This window comes from Hippoglossus hippoglossus, chromosome 17 (genome assembly GCF_009819705.1).
Source record: "Hippoglossus hippoglossus isolate fHipHip1 chromosome 17, fHipHip1.pri, whole genome shotgun sequence".
In the NCBI taxonomy this organism is placed as follows: Eukaryota; Metazoa; Chordata; class Actinopteri; order Pleuronectiformes; family Pleuronectidae; genus Hippoglossus; species Hippoglossus hippoglossus.
In genome coordinates, this window is record NC_047167.1 from 14,030,983 (window position 1) to 14,050,916 (window position 19,934).

The 19,934-nt window shown below is 42.1% G+C and overlaps 2 protein-coding genes and 4 non-coding genes across 6 annotated transcripts; 5 read left to right on the forward strand and 1 right to left on the reverse strand.

Annotated features, from left to right (window-relative positions):
• Nucleotides 1–1,062: 1,062 nt before the first annotated feature.
• On the forward strand, nt 1,063–1,134 carry trnap-agg. The gene has a single exon. It is a non-coding gene; the product is annotated as a tRNA-Pro (tRNA).
• A 443-nt stretch (nt 1,135–1,577) lies between these two features.
• On the reverse strand, nt 1,578–1,649 carry trnaw-cca. The gene has a single exon. It is a non-coding gene; the product is annotated as a tRNA-Trp (tRNA).
• An 814-nt stretch (nt 1,650–2,463) lies between these two features.
• Nucleotides 2,464–2,537, forward strand: trnai-aau. Its single transcript has one exon. It is a non-coding gene; the product is annotated as a tRNA-Ile (tRNA).
• Nucleotides 2,538–3,020: 483 nt separating this feature from the next.
• Nucleotides 3,021–3,092, forward strand: trnag-ucc. Its single transcript has one exon. It is a non-coding gene; the product is annotated as a tRNA-Gly (tRNA).
• Nucleotides 3,093–4,054: 962 nt separating this feature from the next.
• Nucleotides 4,055–9,107, forward strand: kncn (kinocilin). The gene is made up of 5 exons (XM_034612450.1): nt 4,055–4,509; nt 6,114–6,182; nt 6,357–6,428; nt 7,899–7,992; nt 8,939–9,107. Exons 1-5 carry the CDS (start codon nt 4,362–4,364, stop codon nt 9,012–9,014), a joined length of 459 nt encoding a protein of 152 aa, XP_034468341.1. The 5' UTR covers nt 4,055–4,361; the 3' UTR covers nt 9,015–9,107.
• Nucleotides 9,108–9,897: 790 nt separating this feature from the next.
• Nucleotides 9,898–13,626, forward strand: LOC117778680 (transmembrane protein 275). The gene is made up of 3 exons (XM_034614424.1): nt 9,898–10,717; nt 10,900–11,097; nt 12,346–13,626. Exon 3 carries the CDS (start codon nt 12,460–12,462, stop codon nt 13,078–13,080), a length of 621 nt encoding a protein of 206 aa, XP_034470315.1. The 5' UTR covers nt 9,898–10,717; nt 10,900–11,097; nt 12,346–12,459; the 3' UTR covers nt 13,081–13,626.
• The last annotated feature ends 6,308 nt before the right edge of the window (nt 13,627–19,934 follow it).

The following is a 19,934-nucleotide window of genomic DNA, read 5'->3' on the forward strand; positions in this document are numbered from 1 at the left end:
CTTTGAGACTCTTTTGGGTTTTCTTTATTGCAATGTGTTGTCATCTATGAACTAAAGTAAAGTAGTCCAGACTGGACAAACTAAACCTTTTGAGTTTTTATGACAACTGAAGAACTTATGACTACCACAGGTTCTCTTTCCTGTTTGGAGGGGGAGGGGGAGGTGAGGGGTGTTTAGCTGCTAAATGTTAAAGTAAACTAAAGGCACTGAGTAGGCAGCATACCTCCGCCAAGGCCCAACAGCCCCCTTTATAACAACACATTTACATTCACACGATTTGTATCTGCACGAAGTTGCACAAACTCATAAATATCAGTCTCCTAAATATGCCAGATTTGATCATTACCATTCAGAGAAGAAAATAGGTGTAAATGTCTACAAAACACCCTGTGTCACAGTTAAAGCAAAATTACACATAGTAGAGCATGTACCTCTGCCAAGGCCCAACAGTCTCCTATGAATCCACATTGAAATTCACTAGATCTGGACTTTTATTTGGATCTGCATCAAATTGTACAAACTCATAAAGATCAGTCCCCTTAACATGCCTGACTTCTTTTTATTAAGATCCATATAATATTCTGTGTCGTCCACTTGACCAAAACTACGACTGTCATTTGGTCTTTGTGAACAGAAATGTTGGTGTGTTATTTTTCCATATACAGTAGGGCAGTAAAGTGAGATCTGATCACAGATCACAGAAGATGCATCCAGGATGCTTTTTAATGCAATATGAGCTGTCCACTTGTGATCAGATCCCTCAGGATGGATGTTTATGCCAGGTTTGAACAGGGTCCAATAGGGAAACTGCAACAGGGCCTAAATGCTTCCAAAAAAAAAAAACCTGTTCACTAGTGTTCTTATTATCAGTTTTGTTAGGGACTTCACAGTAACAATCAGAGTGGTCCCTGCATTGTTAGCAAATGTTTGGGGCCCTGTATGACAGTCTATTTCGATTTGCATTGTGCTCCTGTACTCTCCTAAACAAACAATTGCATGCAGTTTTCTAGCCCCAGTAACTATCTAACTATCTGTAGCACTACATTTCCCTTTGCGCTCAATGGCTCGTTGGTCTAGGGGTATGATTCTCGCTTAGGGTGCGAGAGGTCCCGGGTTCAAATCCCGGACGAGCCCTCGGTGACTTTTTTTTTTCCTCCATGAAATGAGGCACTTACTTTTTGTCTTCTCAGCTCATCTGCAAGTACAAGTACAACTCAAGGGGTATTATTATTCTGTATTTATTTATACATTTCTGTATTTATTTATACTTAAGTCATGTATCGTCCTCCATAGAAATAAATACATGTGGAAATAAATAAATGTAGAAATATATTTAAGACATTTATTTATACATTTCTATATTTATTTCTGTATTTCTGTATTTATTTCCTTATTTATTTATGCATTTATTTATGCATTTCTTTATGTATTTATATATTTCTTTATACTTAAGTCATGTATCGTCCTCCATATCAATATTCATATCATTTGCTGAAATAAATAAATTAATTGTCGTTCTCTCTATTGCATCGTATGTTCAATACATTTGTCAACAGCGGGACGTTAAAAAAAAGGATTGACCCCGACGTGATTTGAACACGCAACCTTCTGATCTGGAGTCAGACGCGCTACCGTTGCGCCACGAGGTCTGTCCAATCCATGGAAACCTCGCAAAATATATACTATTCGTAAAAATGTGACCAGTAAAAGTTGACGGTATAAGACTGGCAACAACATGATCCGCTGTCGGACCGCTGTCACCGGACCAATGACGAGCTCCCACAACAACATGTCGCCCGGCAGAGGAGAAGCGTGGACTCCTGAATATGAAGAGAACATAACACAATTAATAAAGAAGCATAACAACAACGAGGTATTTATAATATTTAGCGAGAAAATGAAGAAGTGGATTCCAGAGAACTGTTGAGTTTGATTGATGTTTGATTATATGGACTCAGGGCCTGTACTACGAAGCGAGTTCAACATGCCCTGGCTATCTCTAACACAAATGACGACGTGTCAATCATTAAAAACATTTGTATCCATTTTATTGCACATGAATGATTAAACCCTCCTCTGTGGACATCAAGTATCATAGATTTGGTATAATACATATTAAATTCAATAGAAAGGGATAATTGTTATGGATACATTCTACTATTAATCCCTCATTACATCTACATTTGAAAATATTTTCATTTAAAAAAACTAATACCAGTTTAACCTGCTGGACATGTCTCAACAATCAGTGACGTGTCAGGTTGGTCATGACGGGTCCACACAGTCCACAACCCGTCATCAGTTCGATGAGTGTCCCACTTCAGCTACAAGCGGAACCCAAGTCAGCAAAACCTGACCCAACAGACTGCACAAGCAACAGGCAAACCAAAGTCTGCGACGCAACCAGTGTCACGAGACGGATGGACGTCACGATATATAAGCCAATTTCGAGTAAGGCTACCCGGCCGGTTAGCTCAGTTGGTTAGAGCGTGGTGCTAATAACGCCAAGGTCGCGGGTTCGATCCCCGTACTGGCCACACCTCCTTTTTTTGGTTGTTGTAATGTGTTGAAGGTTCAGTGTGTAGAATCTAGTGACATCTAGTGGTGAAGTTGCATGTTGCAGCTAAACACCCGTCACCTCCCCCTCCCCCTCCCCCACCAAACAGGAAAGAGAACCTGTGGAAGTCATTAGTTCTTCAGTTGTCATAAGAACTCAAAAGGTTTAGTTTGTCCAGTCTGGGCTCCTGTAAAAAACATGGCGGCCTCCGTAGAGAGGACGTGCTCCTGATATAAATAGAAAGTATTTAAATATTATGGGCAAATTCTATGGTAAAGAACACAACAAGTCCTACAGTTTAGATGAAACACGCTAGTGAAAACATCAAACTTAAGTCATTTTTCTTCTATCCTCCACAGCATGGAACAAGAGATGTTACAGTTTTTCTAAATTGGTAAAACTCATGTCCTAATACCCCCTCTCATCAAATAAAGCACATTAGCTTCCTTTCTTGCGATATCTAGCGTTGGTGGTATAGTGGTGAGCATAGCTGCCTTCCAAGCAGTTGACCCGGGTTCGATTCCCGGCCAACGCAGATTTTTTGTTCTTGTGGTTAAAATTTCTCTTTGTGCAACATTTACTATAGACAACTGCTCTTAAATCACAATTAAACCTTTTAGAAACGTACGGCTCGCAACTTTAACACACACAATATCTATCTTTAATGTGTTTTATATTTGACTTTATTTCTATCTATCTATCTATCTATCTATCCATCTATCCATCTAAATATCTATCTATCTAACTATCTAAATATCTCTCTCTCTCTCTCTCTCTCTATCTATCTATCTATCTATCTATCTATCTATCTATCTACAGAAGAGTTTCCACAACCTGGCAATTCAACATGTTGACACACATACAAATATAAAAAACTGTGGCATGTGTGTTAACTTTGCTTCGCAAGCCACAAAGGCTATAAGTCAATAGAAGTCAGCTGCATACTGTATGTGACACATACACAAACACACACGCCCCTCATGACCAGCACTTATAAATAATAGATTGAGACATGTGCCTCTAGAGAAAGAAGAAGGGAGTTCACTAGTTGAGCAGAACATATGTCAGTGTTTCTCCTCCATGCAGTAAGTTCATTTGTTATCCTTTTCACCGGTGGTAATCCTGCTTACCCACTTTTTCCCCTTGTTGCCATGGATATGCTATTCCTATGGCAACTGCAGGCCTTTACGGATGGCCTCGGGCCCCCACCGTAGAGGACTCTCTGAACCTTTCATTATACATTCCCTTCGAGCTCGCAGACAAATCACACAAGTAGCACATACTCCGACTCTGTCCGTCTTCCTCCCCCCCCCCCCCCTCCATGTTAGTAGCCCTACCATTGTCTCATTTTTAGGTCTTTGACCTGCTGCACATTCAAACAGCTGTTCGTCCTGCCAGGATTCTTTTTTTTGTTGTTGTTGTGAATTTCCCTCTAGGCACGCACTGATACTGGATGCCAGTGCTGGTAGAGAGAAAGCTGTGATCAGATTTGTAGCACACGTATCGCTGTCATTAGAGTCCGCGCCCTGAGCTTTCCTAATTTTCAGCGGCAGTGGAAACCAGAGCTCCATCTTTAAAGATGCATGAGACGTCTTGAGCAGCAGAGAGTAGAGGTGGAAGCTCAGCCAGAGAAAGTGTTTCTCTGGCAGTGACAGTGAAACAAGCGAGGGGCGCGGCTCATGCACATCACAGGAGAGTTTGTCAGTGGCAGTGAGGGGTCCCCAAGTTGAGGCAGAGTACAGAGTCAGGACTGTGTGTGTGTGTGTGTGTGTGTGGGGCAGGTTGAGGGGCCTCCGCCTGCTGAATGAACCCTGTTAGCATTGGGCAGTACCAGGGGCTACGGGTGGGCTCAGCCCTGCTCGGCATTGTGGCAGGCTGCATCATCATTGGGGTGTCCAGGGAGTGTGATGCTGATGCTGTGGGAGGCATCTTCCTGGGAGCAGGGGGCCTCGGTGAGTAGATGTTTGAGACTCTTGAGACTGGAAAATGCATTTAAATGATTAAGCTTAAATTACAGGTTTTAATCCCATTTTTCTGTCATAATTCTAACTCATTATTAACTGAAGGTCTGGACTCCTGGAGACCTCACATTCTCTTTGCAGCTCAGAAAACATGTTTAGCATTGTCTTATCTCCTTCATAATTCACGATTTTCCCTACTTTCTTGATACTTGCTTATATACAGGATTTTGAATCGGTGACTTGTTTCAGGAAGCTGCTACAGAAACTGTCTGATTGGTTTCATTTGCCGAGACCCCAGCTGTGAATTGTGGTTAAACACAATGTATTTTAGTGCACAGACCATACAACAAAGAAAAATAGGAACTATTTCCTGATTTGGTACAATAACAATGCTTATTTCCACATTGTGTCTTCATCAAATTTGCACCCTCAGTTCCTCACAGAAGAAGAGGTTACATCTCAATGTCTTTTCTACATATTTGGCTTTTAAACTGTATATTTGAAGAAAAAAGATGGTGGATTTCGCAATAATTTAGATATTTATGCATTTGGCTCCAGGATCAGTGAGACAACTTACAACAGAAAAGTGAAGATGTTCTCACACACTCGTCCGACTCTGTCAAATATTTAGTATTTCAAACCAATGTCAAAAACAAAGATCTGTGGCCTGTGACATTATCCGTCCACTTTTCTTCAAAAACACACCATCTCTCGTCACCATCTGAAACAAGAGTGTAACTGGAACCAGCTGATGGCTGGAGGACTTGCCTTAACTGCTTTCCTGGAGAGAGAGAGAGAAAGAGAGAGAGAGTAAAAGACGAGGCTTTTGATCCGAGACAACATCAACATGCATAGTTAATGTGAAACACACTCTCGCCGATGATTCGATCAGCGCTCAATAATTCATTTATTTTTCTAATGTGCGCAAGAATTGGGCAAATTATAGCTGTGTCCGGCAGCTCGGCGGAGACGTTGGCCGTGGCAGCACTTGTGCAGCTAAGTAGCATCTAATTATGTGTTTTGGGGCTCATGCGCCATGATGCCTCCTCCAACACATGGGCTGACTAATGAGCATGAACAGAGTGTTCCTGGCAGATTCTTTTCACTCCTTCTGCACTCTCATGACATTTTAGACACAGACATGCATCACAGCCACCCTCAGGGCCTGCCAGGGTTTAATGACAGCTCTTATGGCTTTTAGGGGAAATCAATATCTGTGTTTAATTGGAGCAGGTTGAAAGAGTTTCTTTCTTTTAAACCCCAGGTATGGCTCACAGGTATTCAAATTTCACATATTAAATTTCCATAATTTAAAATTTACACTTGATTAGATTTATGCTATGATATGACAGTGGGCATTTGATATTCTTTTATTTTGCTCAGCCTGCAGTACACAATGTTTTCTTCCACCCCTGGTCCCAGTCTAGTAAAAAGCAAATTACCAAATCAATTATGATTGATTATTATTTCTCTGGAACCAAGACAATGTCGATGTGAAATCCTCATTTTTATACGGCAATCATTCTGTTACTAAGCATGATGAGAGCACTATAATACAACCAGGGTTACTTGATTAAATGGCGTCTGCTTTCCAGGCCTGCTCATATCGATATACCCCTTCGTAAAAGCCTGGCTGAACATCAACCATATTCTCCCATCCTTTGGTAAGTTTTCATATTTATATTCGTTGTTGGAAAATTCAATTCAAAGGCATTTTAATCTGGTTTCATTCCACGAGCTATGGATTGCCTCAATTTGTTCACGGCACAAATTACAGAATTACATTTGTCATATCCAAGAAACTATTTAGGTTCAGAGCATTCATCTTTAATTCTCAGGAAACTTCAGAGTTCATCCCACGGCTGCCAATCCTGCTCCGGAACAACCGATAGAAACTCTCAGACGAGAAGGTGAGTGTTGGAGCCGTCTAAACCGAAAAGCCACTCATCGACACAGCTATCACATAACACCTAAAGGGATAGTGTTCAACTGCTTGATACTGAGCCATCAAGTCTGTGTCCGATATTGGTTAATATTAAAATCCGACACTGGTCTGTACACGAGAGAGCTGATAGGTAACACCAGTGAGAGCGATGTTGTATCTCGGTGGTTATTGCAGAGCATCAGGCAACTCTCAACTCATGGGGGGGCAGTTGAATAGCAAAGACATTTTTTCTTCTAATAATTACTTTTTCTTGACCCAGATAGGAAACATTACGAGATCAAGCAAAGACGCATAAGAGAGACGAGCCACTGTGCTGGTGAACATTTTGTATGAAATTCCCATCAGAAATTCAAGGACAAGCATTCTGTGTGTTAGCATCATACAGCCATGCAATGTAATAAAAATCTGACCTGCCAGCCACAGGACTTACATGTGTAGGCTGTAATGAAAAGGAAAAACCAACTAGAATGGCGCAGTAGAGCGCATTCCTCTGCTAAGGCCAAACAGCCCCTTAATTCAACCGAAACCAACAAAGCACTGCAGCTCATGAAAACGTAATCTCCATAGCAGAAGAATGATATTTTTTAAATCAAAATCCATGTTTGTTTCCCTGGGAAACTGGTGTGAAAGTAAAAAAACTCACAATGTTGGAGAAAGGGATACAGAATTATTGGATTCCACTCCTGTTTTGTTTCCTGGCCCATGTGCCATCCAAGTTCTTGGAAATCCATCCAATGATTTTCGCGTAATGTTGCCGACAAGCAAAAAAACAATAAACTTGAATGGCACTCAGTAGAGCTCATAGATCCGGCAAGGGCCCTATTTCACAATCTTAAAGGGATAGGTCACCGAAAAATGAAAATCCACTCATTATCTGCCCTCCACTTCGCTGATGGAGGTGTGGGTGAAGTGTTTGAGTCCACAAATGCTTTTTCGAGGTTCAGGGGTAAACAGCGTTGCAGCCATATCCAATACAATTAAAGTAACTGGGGGACCACTTCTTCAGACGTAAAAAACAACTGAAAAAAACAGTTGCATTTGAATGTCAGGGCTTACAGACACTTGAATGACACAACAGGAGCAGTATGGAGGCATTTTATGTTTTTTTTCTTTCGTTTTTTTCCGTTTGAAGAATCGGTCACCAGTTACTTACATTTTATTGGCATTGGCTGCAACGCTGTTTACCCCTGAAACTCCAAAAGTGTTTTGTGGACTCAAACACTTCACTCACCCCTTCATAGTGGTGAGTGGATAATGATCTCCTGGATCTGCCCCTTTGGCACGATCAATACAATAAAATGAAAGGGATTTTTCCCCTCTCATCCTTCCGCCAAGCTTCTTTTGAGCAGTTTTTGTGTAATTCTGCTGACAAACTGCTGTAACGTCTCATTGACAGCTGATGTGTCTTGCCATGTGTTCCCTTTTGGTCTTGCAGGGACTCAGAGTCAACTTAATCTGGAACGTGGTAAGAGTCGTATGGGAACCTTTGTGGAGGGCGGACCAATGGCCGAGACCAGCCCAGAAGAGGGGTATGAGATTGAAACCAACCTCGTCTTTCTCTGTTGAATCATGCTCATGTGCAGTTGTGGATTAGTGATTTACATACAAGAGCAAGAAGTGGTCAGACACTTATACAGTACCAAAAAGGTTTAGATGAGCAGGATGGGGAGGTGGATGGTTGTACAGTACAGATCACTCCAACACCAGAGGGCTCACATCCCATCTCTGGGTACCGAGCTCAAAGAATAGGTAAGCATGAAGTTTTTATAGATAAAAGTCCTGCCTCTCTGGCAGGTTTAGTGTAGGTCCTGCTGAGAGGAAATTTAACATCTTAATGCTGTTAGGGATCCCTCAGGGGTCAACACTGGGCCCAGTTTTAGTCATAGTTTACATACTGCATCAGATTCTCACTAACAATCAGCTATGCATTTATTGTTGATCCAAAAAGTGATCTGTCATCAGATCAGCATTAGTCAGAATTTGGTGTGAGAGGAAACGGCTTTTAATTTTTCCGTTTTTTTGACTCTGTAAATCGACCCCACGTGCGACAACATCCTGACCACTACGGCGCAGACTCTGGCTCCGAATGCGCAAGATGGCGGCGTTCGTACCCAGGATATTTTGGCTTCGTGTCTGGATGGTGGGAGGAAGTGGAGACATGTCGTCCATTTGAGAAAAATTGAGAAAAAATGTATTTAATGTGTATTTAGATTTTTTTAGATCAGTCCATGTCACATCCATTATCTTTATGTCGTCCATCTTTATATGCAGTCTATGCTTTAGCCAGTAAAGCCTGACTTCCACACGATCCAAACTATTCAGAGACTGCATTCATGTGATAGTTCCAGTCTGTCCGTCTAAGTCTTTTTATTGCTCTGTTAAATAACTGATGCAGAGTTAAGACGTTTTTAATAAGTTAATAAAAGTTGTTTCAAATGAAAGGAAGACACATTACATTTGTGTTTTCTGTTGCAGGACATCTTCAGAGATGCCAGACGTCTTGTCTCGGCGGAAACAGAAACAATCCCCCTCTGATGGAGACCTGCCTTGATGTCATCACATGATCTCACTGACCTTTATTATTCTGCTTCCCTGTTCATCTTCTTCATTTCTTCCAAGTGTAATACAAGAAATGTTGAGCAAATATTTTGGATTCATTGTTTTTCCATAGAATTGTCGCATCAACTGTCCTGTTTGTTAAGATCACCTCATGGTATTGTCCTGACGTGGTCTGATAAACATATTAAAGAGTAGAAAGTGACTGTTGGTGAAGCATTTCTATCACTCCCGAGACTCAGGGAAGCAAATTAGTCCCACTTGCTTGCAGCTCATCTCATCATCACACAATGTTCTCAGCCCCCAATTATAAAATTATTATGGTCGTTATGTGATGATGAGACTCGTACACAATTTGGCTCAAGTTCCCTGGCTTGTACTTGACATGAGCAAAACAAATGGGGGAAAACTAATGTGTGTATACACACACACACACACACACACACACACACACACATATACACTAATAGCATACGTCTGTTGCACCCACACAGTGAGCTGCACCCCTGCAGTGAAACATAATGCATTGATATTCAGGAGAGCACAGGCAGGATGGCTGCTGCATGGGGAAGAACGCTGTGCTCCGACAAAAAGAGTGAAGCGCTGTGAGGCTGAATAATGGCGATGGGCCTCAGCAACAGGAGCACGATGAGTCTGCGGTGTCTTGATGATAACAATCAGTTTGATTGTCAGGCCTTAAATCACAATGTCTCACCACAACCCATCTGTGCCTGCATGACGTTAAATACTGGAGGGACACATAATTAATGATTAACTGAACACCAGCCAGCATGGGTTGACGTGATAAGACGCAGATTAATGGGCCTATACATAATATTTCTATGAAAATTACCTGAATCAAAGCCAGAGTCAGAACAAGAGGGAATAAGTCATTTTAATATTTCAAGCATCAAACATGAACCTATCCCAGCATGCACTTGTCAAGAGGAGCACAAGAACTTTAAGAGCCTGTATACTGACATTTAAAGGGTCAGTTCACAAAAATCACAGAAATACATTGTCCCGGTCGACCCTGAGCCACACAGAGAGATCGCCAAGACTAGAAAAGCGCCATAACATTTAGATAAGCATTACTGGCTCAGGCTAATCGAGACAGAAATTTTAAATATAATGTATCTCAAATCAGAAATTAGAAAATAAATACTAATAAATTAACGGAACCTACTCTTAAAATCTACACAAGTAATATTGAAGTAACCACACACACACAGGTTTTTCTGTGTATTAGGACTTTGCATTGACTTCCATATATTTTGGAATTCAAACTTAAAGCTAATCTTAATATAACATTAACCATTAACCCTAACCCTAACCCTAACCCTAACCCTAAAACCAAGCCTTAACCCTCAAACAAGCCTTTGACGTTGTGAGGACCAGCCAAACTGTCCTCACAACGTCAAAATGTCCTCACAATGATGCTATTGAACCAAAATCGGCCCTCATAACATGCGCGTGCACACACACACACACACACACACACACGCACGGCAGGTTGTAGACAGTGGTTACAGGATGGATCAGTGAGGAGGAGGAGGAGGAGGAGGCAGCAGTGTCACATCTGGATGATCTGCGTGGCTGATGGAGGATGGAATAAGCGGGACGTGCAGACTCCACTCTCTGGCCGGCGGACAGTCGCTCCTCCCGGGCAGCAGGCTTCATGAGCGGCTCCCCCTCCACGTAGGTCCGCAGCAGGATGATGACCTGTCAGGTGCTGCGTGCTGCGTCTCGCTCCACAGCGGCAGCAGCGGCACAGCCTGGTTATGTCGCGTCTGAGCGGCGTCAACTCCGAAGAAATCACCTGAGTGATCTTCAGCCTCCGCTCGGATTATTGTTGTTTCTTCTTCCACCTTCCCCCGCAGGTCTCCTCGCCGCCTTGTGACTGTCACGTCATGACTTGTGCCCTCGGGAGCGTGAAGCCACGAAAGCGTCAGGATGAAAACCCCTCGTTTTGGTGCGTGCGCGTCCTTTCAACCTCTCCGTAATTACGCGCGGCGATTAGGCCGATCGATCTATTGATTATAGGCGATGAGAAGACCTTCAGTGTACCGACGCACAGGGTAAGATGCTTTAGATTTTTACATGAATGCAACACGTCAGTGCAGAGAGCATCTAAATGTGTTATCATTTGTACCAGGGTCTCAGATTTATACAGTTACAGAAAAATCCTCTTGTACCTCCTCATCCTCTCTCTTCATTTGCACTTGAATGAGCTGCACTGGGAATGCAGATGTGATTGCACATCACAACAATAATAATAGTACAGATAAATAATGATTCCCCAGTGGCCTATAGCTGACATTGAAGCAGCTGCGGTGGTATTGCACATATTTTCCAGTAAAATGAGGATTATTTTCTTATTAATACTGAGGCTTAGCTATCATGATTAGATGTGACCATTGATGCTCCACACATGTCTCTAACCTGTTGTTCAATTATTTCCATCTTTACTTTCCTTTTTTATGCTTCCTCTGCCACAGTCACAATGGGCACTCTTTACTTTTCAGGTGTCCATGTAAGCACCAGTAAATAATGTCAACATTGAAGCTTTTATATTCAGCAGTGGTTTCATCAGATCACGTGAGAGGTGTCATCGGACCTATAGAGGCCAACGCTAGTGTTTTCTACAACTGAATTAGATAAGATAAGATCATATAAGATAAGATAAGTTAAGATATAGCTCTGTCCCACAATGAGGAAATTCACTTGTTACAGCAGCAGATAGTCAAGATGAGGTAGACTAGTGAGCATGTGAAAGTATAAAATGTAATCAACATAGGCAATGAAATAAAGAAAAAAAAGAGAAACACAGAGTGTGTTTGTATGTACAATATCCTCCATTCAGACATAATATTATGGGTAGAGAAAAGTACTTGAGCAAAGTGCAGTGGCACAGGATGATTGCACAAGGATGAATACTGTGTTTGTGCATTTGTATAATGAGACATGATTGTAAAATATATGTACGTATGACTGAGTATAAATACAATATGATAGGAATATAAAAATGATGTGTGAATATATATATATAGAGAGATATGATTTCACATTAGTATACAGTATGCTATTATCACATGTAAAAGTATCTGATATTTACTGTCACATGTCAGACTCCAACCTCTCCAGATTAAGAGTAACATGGCACAGTGATGAATGTTCAGAGCTCATTGATAGTCACATAAACACTTCACCGCCCACAATGCTCATCAGGTAGTTGTCCACTGATACTGAGAACAACAGCGGTGTGAGTATCTGTTTGCATCTAATAAAAGAAACGGCTCTAATTTATCATGTGCTGTTATTTACAGACAAAGATTAGGACTTCATTTAGACGTCGCCATGGGGAAGAGTTCGGACTGAAACCCTGGGAGATAGAGTAACGCCAAGGAAGAGTGAGAGAAAGAGCGAGCAGGGGAGAAATCATGGTCATCACAGATAGAACCAACGGCACCCCTGTACCTAAAAAGGAGTCCCAGAAGAAGAAGAGGAGGAAGTCTCGCCCTCATGGCCTTCCCTCTCCGGCACTCTGCTGTGCCTGTGGCCTATGCATCATGCTGGCTGGACTCAACATCACTCTGGTGGGAGCGTTTGCCTTCAGCACACTGGTGCCTTCTGCCAATCCCCCGATCATCATCGGACCTATCCTACTGCTGGTGGCCTTCTCCTTTTTCGGGGCCTGTTGCGTCTGCAGCCGCCTCCCACCTCCCCACAGCTCGCGGAGGTCAAAGGTGGGAGGCAGAGGCACGGGAATGATGGGACACGGCGGGCTGACTGGCGGGGCAGCATTTGAAATTGAGACCAGCGAGCACACGCTGCAGGACACTACAGCTGTGCAGCTCAGCCCCGAATCATCCCCTGGGTCATCCCGGGCGTCCAGCCCAGAGAGGGAGGCTCCCGATGCAGCCCCACCAAGCTTCTGCAAGGTCTTCACCATGGAGACCAACGGACCTTCTTCTAATTCCGCCACTGCAGTCTACTCGGCCTCCACAGTGCCAGGAGGGGAGGTGAGGCTCAACCTGCCGCGTGAAGAAGTGGTCGCCTAGCAGAGAAGACACTGTTCCAAGGCCAGAGTGCTGGCAGTGTAAATATCCTTCTGGGCCGAGGGCTCGCTGAGTGAGATTGTGTCCTTTAGTTTACGTCGTGCCATATTTCTGATTGTGACAACTTCTTAAAAGTATGCTTTTGACTTCTCTTGCTGTGCAGCCCACTGGTGATTAGCATGCAACGTTGATTAACACCCAAGTATTTGTGGAACAGAGGTTTTGGAATTTAAATTCCTACCTCTCCTGTGCTGTTTTCCTCCAAGTCTTTGTTTCTGTTTTTTAACGTGGGGCATTATGAACAGTTGTGTCTGAAACAATACTTTTACTAGTGGAAACCTCAAGTGTCAGCTGTGATTTCGCGAGGCTCTCCTGAAAAAAAAAATGTGATTGTGGATTTGGTCTGAAACTTTAATGATTTTATGTGAAAGGTCGGTAGTGAAAGCCATAGAGTTGAACTGTGCAGGTATGTGATGACATTTGACATTTTGATATGCCATTCTCAGAGCTGAGCTTGTTTTGGGGGCATACAATATTGCATCTCACAGGGGTCCCAAGGCAATATAGTCCCACCTCCTGGTAAATTGTAGGCATTTACAGTTTTTTTCCCCAGTGAGTGATTATACAACACAACCAACACATTTTGAAATGGACAATAGTGCATATAGTGTTTTTACATGTAAGTGTGTGCAATGTTGGCTTGTGGACGCATCATTCTTGTAGTTTGACAAACAAGAACACTGTGATTATAATGTTTCGCACCAAAATCTCTGCAGACTCTGATTTCACATTTTTATTGACGGTAACTGTAACTTAAATCTCAGTTTCAAGGTAAGGCTGGGCGATATGGCCAATTTTTTAAATAAAATAATCAAGATTAAATTGTTCACATCAATCGATATCGATATCGATAACTATCACGATAAATCTCACATTATTATTTATTTTCAATCTAAAGACAGATTTTTTGCCCCTGTGAGAATGTTGTGGTTTTAAACTCGAACATAGCTGATGTAGATCAACAGACCTCAACAGAGGTTTTCCAAAAGTCAAAATCCCATTCATTTTCTGAAAAGAGAATTTCATTATCAGCCATAATATTTTACCTATCCAAGGTAGACATACCACAAGCAAGGAGATTGTGAAACAATGGTAGATGCTCCTGTAGAAGCCACAAGTCTGTGTGATATGAAGTATGATGTAAGAAAAACTGGTTTTATTTGCGAAGAACTACAAGGCAACCCACAACCCTTGGGTATAATAGTGATGTCTGTAATTGGTGGAGCCCACTGTTACCATGGAAATGCTTATCACAACTGCAAAAATGTTGTCGGCTATGATTGGATGGTTCTGCGTGACATTATGTTTGCCACAGAGTAACCATGATTTTGGTTTATGGGACGTGTAGTGTTTTTTACCCTTAAAAATAATTATGTACACAGTCTTGTACCTTTGCCTTTTCCCCCTTTTACAAGATAATCTTTTCCTCTAAATTAAATGTTTTATGGTCACGATTTACATTCATCTCCAGGATTAAGCTCTTTTAACAAGAATTTTCTTTTTTTGTTTTGTTATAATGCTATTGAGGAAAATTCAATTGATATTGTTTGATATCATCATACGTTTTTCAGTGATTTCGATACAGTGTAATGCAGTTTGGATCTTGAGCCATGTGGAACAGAGACTTACGTAATGTGTCATGTGGATGACATAATTATTAAGAAAGTGAATTTACAGTGTGATTGTCCACAAAAAGATCATAATGTGACATTGTAACCCAAATTAGAAGATGTTAATTTTCATTTTCCCATGTGTAACATTTACTTCCACTGGACCTAGTATACACAGCATCTATGGTAAAGCCAAGAGCGAGTTTGAATATTCAGCTTGCATACAAAGTATTTGTTCCCCATCACTGTGATGTCTTTGTCAGTTATAAACCTGACTGATATAAAAAAAAAAGACATTCAAACCCTGATTTCCTTTGAAAGGAAAGTTGCCTTAGACTGACACATCAGGATCAAACTAATGAGGGCTAAATAAAAATGCACAATAGCAGTTTTCTTCAGAAAAGCCTTTATTTGGCTCTGGATTTCTATTCCATGTTGTGTGGAAAAGCCTCAGCAGCTTGTTTTTGTGGATGTAATAAATGCATGCAAATGGCTCCTAGGTGTTCCAACTCAGAAATATCTATTTGGACATACAGCCACTGACCTGAGCATAAAATGTTATCCTCCATTTTCTGTGACAAGAGAGACGAGCCGTTTCTCTGTCAAAGCCAAACCAGAGGGCTGAGCTTAATATTTGCATGTTCAGAGAACTGAATTATGGAAATCGCAAACATCCTGTTGTGAACTATTTGTGTTTTATGTGTGTTGAAGCTTGTGTAGCACTTGATACAAACATTTGAAAATTTAAAGGATAGAGTATTTTTGTGAAGACTATCATTTTTCTTGATTTTAAAGTATCCGATCCAAATGTGAATCCTTCAAAATATCTATATATAAATAAATAAAGAAGCTCTTTCAGTACAACATGAACCTTTCTCATTATGTATGTGTGGCATGACACCATGTACTTGCTACATTGCATTTTGTGTCACCATGAAGTGAAATGAATAAAAAATGTCTGACTGGGTTTGCAGCATATTATAATATCAAGCAGGTTCAGTGTGATCTTGTAGGGTTTTCCTGGGGTATAATAGTCTTTAAATCAATTTCTTTGGTCTATGAAGCAGTTTGTAGGAAAATGACATAGCAAATGATATCCCACATGTCAGAGAGATGACGGATAAACAATTGTTCACTTTATATTTGAGTCTAATATCCTTTAATGCCATACCAGTGTGGACACATGTTGAAAAACTCCTTCAACCCCACATAATGATGCAAATAATGTAATTTCAAATGATCTAAAACACTAAAGAAGCTAAATTAAATTCAACTTGACTTGTATTGAGCCAAATCACAACATACAGTATCTCAAGGCTGTTTATATAGTGAGGTTGCGACCAAACAATATCATAGAGAAACCCAAAAGTTCCCTTGAGAACCAAACTCAGTGCAGGCCGACATCTGCCTTGACTGGTTGGGATGAGCTGAGAAAAACGGGGGAGAGACGAGAGATGGAACTAGCAACAGTTTTACAGTCACAGTCAGTCGCTCTCCAGTTAAAATGTATGCTGAGCTGTTTTTAAAGGCCGGTGTGAAGAACAGAAAATGTTGTCCCATCTTATCAAGATGGCCTTGAGTGAGGAACGAGCTCCATCTGGCTCTGTGCTCTGGTTCTACTTAAGTTTAAAGCTGCTGCCACTGGAGGGCCCTAGAGCCTCATGTATGACCTTAAAATAAAGTTACATAAAGTGTCATTTCACATCAAACCAGTAGATGTCAGTCGATCATAACAACTTCTCTCTTGGCTATTTTTCAGCCTGTCAGAGAACCAATGATGTAGTAGATCATACTCAAGTGCCTCTGATGACATTGCAACTGCATAGAAAAGTATCGGCGTGAATTAGAACCATATTTGGCGTTGTCGGCTCCTGTCACAAAGCTTTATCTTGAGAAGTCTGCAGGATAGAAGTGTTAATAGCCTACATCTGAGAGATTTCTTATCACCGGGTGAAAACATGACACTCGGTTGTGTTTGGCAATCTCAGCTCATAGTGCTAATTGCATCCATGTTATGAGAACATCGTTCTCTGTGCACAGTGCTCATGAAGCTCCCCCTTGTGTGTCCGCTGTGCTCGTGAAATGATGAAGGCACAGATCCGGGGTGTCCTACTTTCTGAGACGGCTCACAGATGACAAAATGGACTCAGGAATATCGTTTTTCTATTGGAAAGGCAACAAAAACGGTTTAATTCTTCATAAAAGATTAAGTTTGGTATCACACTATGAGTTTTACATCCACCTAGTCTTGGTTGAGGGTATACAAAAAAGAGTGGCTACAATAATTTACATTAATTGATTTATTTGCGAACCCCGTTCACTTTGGTATTATTATATAAAAACACAACAAGATTGTGTCTGACCTGTTCCCTGATGGATTTTTACACATGTTTACAGTAATCAAGGTTTAAAAAAAAAAAACATCAGTAAGAGTCTGAGGCAGCAGATGGTGGGTTGTCATTGTTGCTGGATAAGGATAAGAGAAGAGACTCAGCCAAGACACTGACGCTGTCATATATCAGCAGCATATAATGGGATTTTCTGTGATCAAGCCTGTACCAGAACAGTTAGTATTGTGGGGAAACAACACAAAAACATACTGCAACTGCTTCCAGGTCCATGATACATTTCCCATGGGGCTGCAGTCAAACATGCCAACTTCCTGTCTCTTCTGCCTGTTGGCCTTGTGTGAAGAGGCTCATAAAACACATTAAACGTTTCGCCAGCTGGAGGCTGCGATATTTACTGCCTGACGGAGGTGAGCAGGTTCGTAGGTAAGCTGCAACCCAAGGAGAATATTTCCATGTTTATGCTCTTCGGTGAGCAAAGGTAAAACGAGACGTGTCATAGTTTACCGCTGCAATTCTGCTTACTAAATGGGAATCAAGCTCTGGACCTTTGAACCTGCGTCTCTCTGTGTGTCCTAAAGCAGCTTTAAAATCAATTTTTATGAGCACTGTAAGTTCCTCATGGCCTTTCCGTTACCTTTTGAGCAAATTTGTCTCATAGGGCTTAGGTTGCGACATCCTCTGTCCTTGACACTCATGTACACTGGGAATGCACATGCTGTTTAAGGTTGCCTGAAACAGGAATTGTATATTGTATATTACTTGTTTTCTACTAAGTCGTTGTATTGTTGTAGAATGCAGAATTTTACTGCACAACAGCTGTTAACACAAACAGCGTCAGCAACAATTATAATGGATTATCCACGTTGCGTTCCATAGGTAGCCAAGGTTAATGGAAGTTGATTTCTTCCGGGAAGGGGGTCATGTGATAGGAGGCTGAAGAATCAACGTCATTGTTTCCTCGCATCTCCGTTTCTGCACGTCCACACTAAAACGCAGCCCCAGTTTTCAAACTAAAACGGGGCCGACAGCATTTAGTTGGTAGCCTGGACGTCAGGTGTATCTGTGGAGTATCTGCACATGGATGTGGCCTGAATCCAAATTCTTGGTGATGTGACTGTTTCATACCAGATGGTGAGTAATGATGAATGCTTTCAGCAACACTGTCTCATCCTTTGACCTGATTGGGTTGTTTTTTCCCCCGACACCAATCAAATCTACCCTGTGACTGCAGAATGTTGTGCAGCAAACAACAAGAAAACCACTCAAAGAGGCTCAGACACACTGTAAACAAGCGGCGGCAAACGCTGACACTCTTTCATAAAATCTGTTGGCATGTTGCATCCATATTGATGAATTGCAGGAACACTTATATATACACAGCAGTATCAGCAGTCTACCCTTCACAGCATCACCGTGTGTTACAAAGCCACTGACAAGGCAGTCGATACGTCAAATATTATCAGAGTACAGTCTCTTTCTGTTGACATCTTCGAGCAGATTGTCACTTTGCACTCTCTCACGTCGTTCGCACAGATTACCAGGCTGCTGCACCCACTGAGACTGATTGTTGCTGATGCTGAGATGTGCTGTGATCAACTGGAATGGTCTGGAAATTTTCAGGCGCAACGCGCACAGCTAACCATCGAATGCAGTGTGCAGCAATGTCAAGATGCCGCACACACACCGACGAAACACTGCTGCAGCTATGCACACAAACACACACATGCAACCATTCCATCCACTCCAAACCGGTGCATGGCGGATCTTGACGCTGGGCTCATGTGCTCCTGGGTTGGATGTGCTTGTGTGTGAGAACGCTCTCAGTTGAATGAGTCGGCAGAGGAGGAGGGGGATGGAGGGTATAATCAAGCTGAAAAGATTAGGGGAAGACGAGCTGCTGAGGATCTATGAGAGCGGACACTGGTTATATAACCCTAACCCACTTCCCTCCGCTCACAAAGACAGACTGGGAGGGAGGGGAAGGAGGAGGATTTACTGAACTGGGGTGAATCCTTGTGTTTAGACTGAAATGAACGAGGCCATTGGTTATCTGGGTGCACTGATGGTCCAGATAACAATAGGAGTCAGATTCTCATTCAAACACCGTTTCTCCAGGTTAACAAGAAGGTTGCAGATGGTTTTGTCAGAGTAAAAGCACTGACATATTTAGCGCAGGAGAACAAGCTCGAGATTTGCTTGTTTCTGATCACCTCTGGTTGTTGCACCACAGTGAGAATTCTTCAGTCCCCGATCTGAAAGCCCTGCAAGTGAAGAGTTTGCACAAGATTGGCCTCTGAGTACCTTTGAACACACGATTTTCTCATTATCAGGAAACATATCAAAGTTGGCTTCGTCCAAAGTGTTGATGGCGGTGTTTTGGTTCTCCATGTGCCATGCATGGGTGGGACCTGTGATCGCCGAGTTTGTTTCTGTGACAGCAGCAGTTCTGAGGGTGACACAGAGAAGAAAGCTCCTCACTGATCAGGGGTGAAGATACATCGGATTTCATCGAGGGTCCTGGCTGCAATTCCACAGCGCTCTGCATACCAATGAGCGCCGACAATGGGAGCCTCGCCATTCTTAACTCCTCCATTCACCAACAGTAAATGGCAGTTTATTCAAGTGGCCGGAGCTGTTGCATAACCTTGCCTTTCACAAGTCCATATGTGGGCCCATGTGAGGAGGAAACATACACAGTTGTGCACGGAGAGAGAATCCCGGTGCAGTTCCAGGAAAATATAAAGCGCGGAACACTTTGCAACAGTGTGACGACCGGGGCCCAGCATAGTTTGAATGGCAATCAAACCAGTGGCGGGCAAATCAATCCCTCTTTCCC